This window comes from Myotis davidii, unplaced genomic scaffold (assembly GCF_000327345.1).
Source record: "Myotis davidii unplaced genomic scaffold, ASM32734v1 scaffold93, whole genome shotgun sequence".
NCBI lineage: Eukaryota > Metazoa > Chordata > Mammalia > Chiroptera > Vespertilionidae > Myotis > Myotis davidii.
In genome coordinates this window covers 3,882,556-3,887,372 of record NW_006292095.1, presented here as the reverse complement: position 1 = coordinate 3,887,372, position 4,817 = coordinate 3,882,556, and the positions used below count along the sequence as shown (strand labels likewise).

Sequence of the window (4,817 nt, the reverse complement as noted above, 5' to 3'; positions counted from 1 at the left end):
CTATAGAGATTAGCCCTTTATCTGTTCTATATGTTGCAAATATGCCACCCTATTGATTGTCTTCTTACTTTTTTTGTGGGATTTATTGATACAAAATAAAATTTTATCATCATAATATTTTTATTTTCCTTTCTAGGTCCTCAGATTCCTCTCTTGTGCCTCTCACATCTAAATTTTTATCATAATATTGCTACTTTATTTTTTAAATTCTTACATTTAAGATGTAAATCCAGTGCTTTCAGTTACTTAAATGTCTTGTATTTTTCAAATTTTATCACTGTTTTGTATTTTTTCCTGTTGTAATTTTATGTTAACTCAGATATTGTTCCTGTAGAATACTTTCACATTATATTCTTTAGAGAGAATATGCAGATGGCATGCTTTCTGAATCTGCATATCTGCAAAAGTCCCTTTTGTTTTCCTAATTGAGTAACTTGGCAATGTATAGAATCTGTGAGTCTTATTCTTCTGCTATAAATTCTTGCAATTTGATAGAGTCCATTTGATAGATTGCATTTTCCAGTATGTTGTCTGTGTGGATGGTTTTATATTAATTCTCCCTGATATATTATTTTTCCCAGGTACTTGCACCTGAACCAGCCCAGGCCATTCAGAGATTTTTCCATAAGAGTGTATATAAAATGTGAACTGATCAATATCTGTTTTTCTCAGGGGATCTCTCTAGTTTTGTTATTTGACTGGAGGAAAAAGAAAGGTTATCAGGAATGAGAGACAACGAAGAGGACTGAGTTCGTGGTGACTGAAAGTACCCTGCGAATGCTCTAGTCCTCTCAATTCTGGCCTTGAAATGCCTTTTGGTGTTTGGCATCCTTGAAAAAGTTTGGTCTCCCTACAATAAATAATGTTGTTAGATTTTTCCAAGATGACCACTTTCTTCCAGGAGAAAGACTTAACTTCTGAGGCATGTTTATATTGGGTTTGTCTACAGAGATCCTTTAGGTTGGCTTATGAAAGGTGAGCAGGGACGCTAGTATCCCGCTTCTAAACAAAGGCTTTGAGAACTATGCTATGCTTCCATAATTTTTTTTCTCTGAAAGTTGTTCTCCAAGGAGAGGCCAGGCCTTTTCCTGGGTTCCAGAATGAAGGTAGCATTAGTCCAACCTGCAGTAAATGTGTGAACATCCATTGCTGTTTTAAGGCAATGAGAACAATGGGGTTATTTTAACGGCAAAATAACTGCATAAAAACTAATAATAAAAGCATGTTTTTTGCCTTTATCAACTAATGGCTACTTGTTTGTAAATATTAACTGGCATTAGATGTATTGATGGTTAAATCTACAAGAGAACTTCGCGGTGGGAATCTAGGAGCTCTGGTTTTTACTACAGGTGAAGCTGTGTCATTGCAGCTTCCATACTGGAATCTGGTTATTCTGTTTATTTTTTTCTCTTCTACACACATTATGCTATTAGATCATGGAAATATGAGTACATTTAATTGTTTAGATATCTGAGCTTATATAATTGAAAGTAAATTTGTTTAATTTTATGATTCTGGAAGTTTCTTTTATTAATTAAATTCATACAATGAAGTGTCATTATCTTGGTTGAATTAGGTCATTTTTAGACCCTCATTTCCTGGTATATACATACAACAAATCAGGAACGTTGTATCCACATTCTTCATTTAAAAAGGTAAGCTTTCCTTTTATTCTGTGTAGATTCTATTTTTTACCTGCCATTAGTGAGAAGAAAAAGATTGGTATATACTCCACAGAATTATTGGGCAAACAAATAGAAAAATCCAAGTATAATATAGCAATTACAATAAAATCATATAGGATAGAACAACTACTTTTTAAGTTTAAAATTTAGGAGTCACTTATCCAAAAAGGTCATTTAATATCTAGAAGTATTAGTAAGAGTTTGAGAAGAAACAAACTAACAAAAAATAGATGAAGGAGCTAAAAAAGCTAAAACAACAACAACAACAAAAAACCCCAAACACATTGAGTAGTTTACACTGATATATCCTAGTCTCTGAGCAGGGAGGTAATGGTGGAAATTGTAGATTGACCACTGAGAAAATGAGGACACAAAAGCATATTAGGTACAGAAACTGAATGTGTTCAGTATGAAACATTGGAATTTCAATTGTATCCTAAAATGCTGGTAGGAGTGAAGAAATTTTTCAAAGTATGTGAGAAAGTTAGCATTAGTCTCCAAGGCTCTCATTTTGCTAGAATGTATTACTTGGAAGAAGCCAATGTTGACAAATGATTGGTCAAATTCTATTTCCTTATTGTAATTGAGAGAGTAATATAAATCCATATAGGCTCAGCCCATGGACACAGACAATAGTGAGATAAAGGCCTTGGTGGGGGGGATGGAAGTCAGATGGAGAGGACTTGGGGTGGGGGGGCAAAATGGAGGTCATCTGTAATACTCTCAACAATAAAAATGAATTAAAAACAAAATAAATTGAAAAATGGTATCTGGCATAACATGTTAAACTCACTATCTACAAGTAGAAAGTACAATAAAATATTGTACATGAGGTACCTGTTTTTAGATATTGGGCAATAGGCAGATCAGAAGATTTCTCACTGAGAGAAAAGTCACCTAGAAGGTGAGTCTCAAATTTAACTTGACCCTCTGACTGGGAATAACGTCTTAACCATAGCATAAGGAAGTGGAACCAAGCAGCCACTAAGAGATTGGAGTTCAGGGATGCTGAAGCAGATGGAACTTGAAGGAGACAGGAACAGAGATGAACAGAGCCTATCAAATATATGTATTTGGGGGGAGGGTAGCTGCCTTAATGTCCTTGATTGAGGGTTAGGCTACATATTTGCTGGGTAAGACTCTACTAAAGGGTAGATAGTCAAATGGAGATAATGCTATAGGTTAGTGATTTTTTAAAATATATTTTTATTAATTTCAGATAGGAAGAGGTGGAGAGAGAGAGAGAGAGAGAGAGAGAGAGAGAGAGACATTAATGATGAGTTAGAATGATTGATCAGCTACTTCCAACATGCCCCCTACTGGGAGTCGACCCCACAATCCCGTCATGTTCCCTGACTAGGAGTTGAATAGTGATATCCTGGTTCATAGGTCAATGCTCAATGTCTGAGTCATGCTACGTCAATGATTTTTTTTTTTTACCTTTTTTGTCTGATGGTACACATAAACTAATTACAAAAATTCTGTGTCACACCCGAAAAAATGTACAGGTATAATTTTGATTCACTGACACTGCATGGATATTGTTGTGTTTGCTGTTGTCATTTTTTTTTTCACTTGACAATGTAAGGGAAAAGATGCCTCTGTCCCCGACTAAATAATCAGGTATTACATGTTTTAAAATTCTTGCAGTACACTGGTTGAAAATCGTTCTTCTGGGTCAAACAGTTTTGGAAAATAATGGATTGTTCAGCCCAGGCAACATAGTGTGAGCAGGCATTCAGCTGAGACCAGAAAGGCTAATTCTTAGGAGAAGGCATCTAGAGTAATGGGTATTTTTATCACCCCATTCTTAATCCCATAGCCTGAAGCCCAGCAATGAGCAGAGTAAGGGAGGTTACCATTAAATTAATTACCTTCCTCTACAAAATGTAGTACTTTAGCCATAGCTGGTTTGGCTCAGTGGAAATAGTGGTGGCCTGCAGTCCTAGGTTTGATTCCAGTCAAGGGTAAGTACCTTGGTTGCAGACTCCTCATGGGCCTTGGCCCTGTACAGGGCTCATGCAGCAGGCAACCAATTGATGTGTTTCTCTCACATCAATGTTTCTCTCTGTTTTTCCCTCTCTCGTCCACTCTTCCTAAAAAAAATCAATGGAAAAATGTCTTCAGGTGAGGATTAACAAAATGAAATACCCTATAAGGGTTCTAACATTTTAGTGGAAGGCAATAATGCACATAAAAGCAGAAATAAATGATATAGAAACATGAAAAAGAAAACATTAAAGCCCAGAAATTAGTTCTTAAATTACTAAAAATTAATAATCCTGTTAAGACTTCTGTGGAATAAGAACTAATTCCATCAATATCAGGGATAAAAGAAGATTTTATTAGTAACAGAGAAAAATAAATATTTGGGAGTATTTTAAAAGCTTTACACCAGTCTGTTCGATGCTTCAATGACTCTGATTCTATTTCTGTTCTTCAGTTTATGTTGTTCATTATATTCCACAAATGAGTGATATCATGTGATATTTATCTTTCTCTGATTGGTTTATTTCCCTTAGCATAATGCTCGCCAGTTCCTAAGGCAGGGGGTGAGGGGGTAAGGGATCAACCAAAGGACTTGTATGCATGCATATGAACATATGGGGAGGTGAGGGCATATGCTGGGGGGTAGGGGCAGCCAGGGAGAAGTCAATGGAGGAAAAAGGAGACTTATGTAATACTTTAAACAATAAAGAATCTAAATTGATAAAATAGCTTTGCACCAATAAATCTAATAGTTTAGATGAAATGCAAATGTTTATTTCTCTGGAACACATACCCAGGTATGTGATTGGCAGGCCATATTGTAAGTGTATTTTTATATTTTAAAAGGAATTAATAAAAGGAATTAAAGCATGGGAGGAACGGTGGGTTGGAAGAGATCCACCAATGAACTCATATCACATATGCATAACCCATGGACACAGACAAAAGAATGGTGAAGGCCTGGGTTGGGGGCTGGGGGCAGGGTGGTAGAGTTAAATGGGGGAAACAGGGGACATATGTAATACTTTTAACAATCAAGATTTTTGTAAAAAAGGAATTACCAAAATATTTGCCAGGGTGTTGAACTACCTTACATTTCCACTGGCAATGTATGAGAGATGAGTGTCTGCCTCCCTGCCCTGG

General features: G+C 36.1%; 1 protein-coding gene across 1 annotated transcript in view; it reads left to right on the top strand.

Moving 5' to 3' along the window:
• Nucleotides 1-883: 883 nt before the first annotated feature.
• Nucleotides 884-4,817, top strand: part of LOC102757242 (disintegrin and metalloproteinase domain-containing protein 18) — a 77,760-nt gene continuing 73,826 nt past the window's right edge. Inside the window, 2 exon segments of the mRNA XM_015565269.1 lie at nt 884-975; nt 1,577-1,655. Of these exon segments, the coding sequence (XP_015420755.1) occupies nt 884-975; nt 1,577-1,655 (171 nt within the window).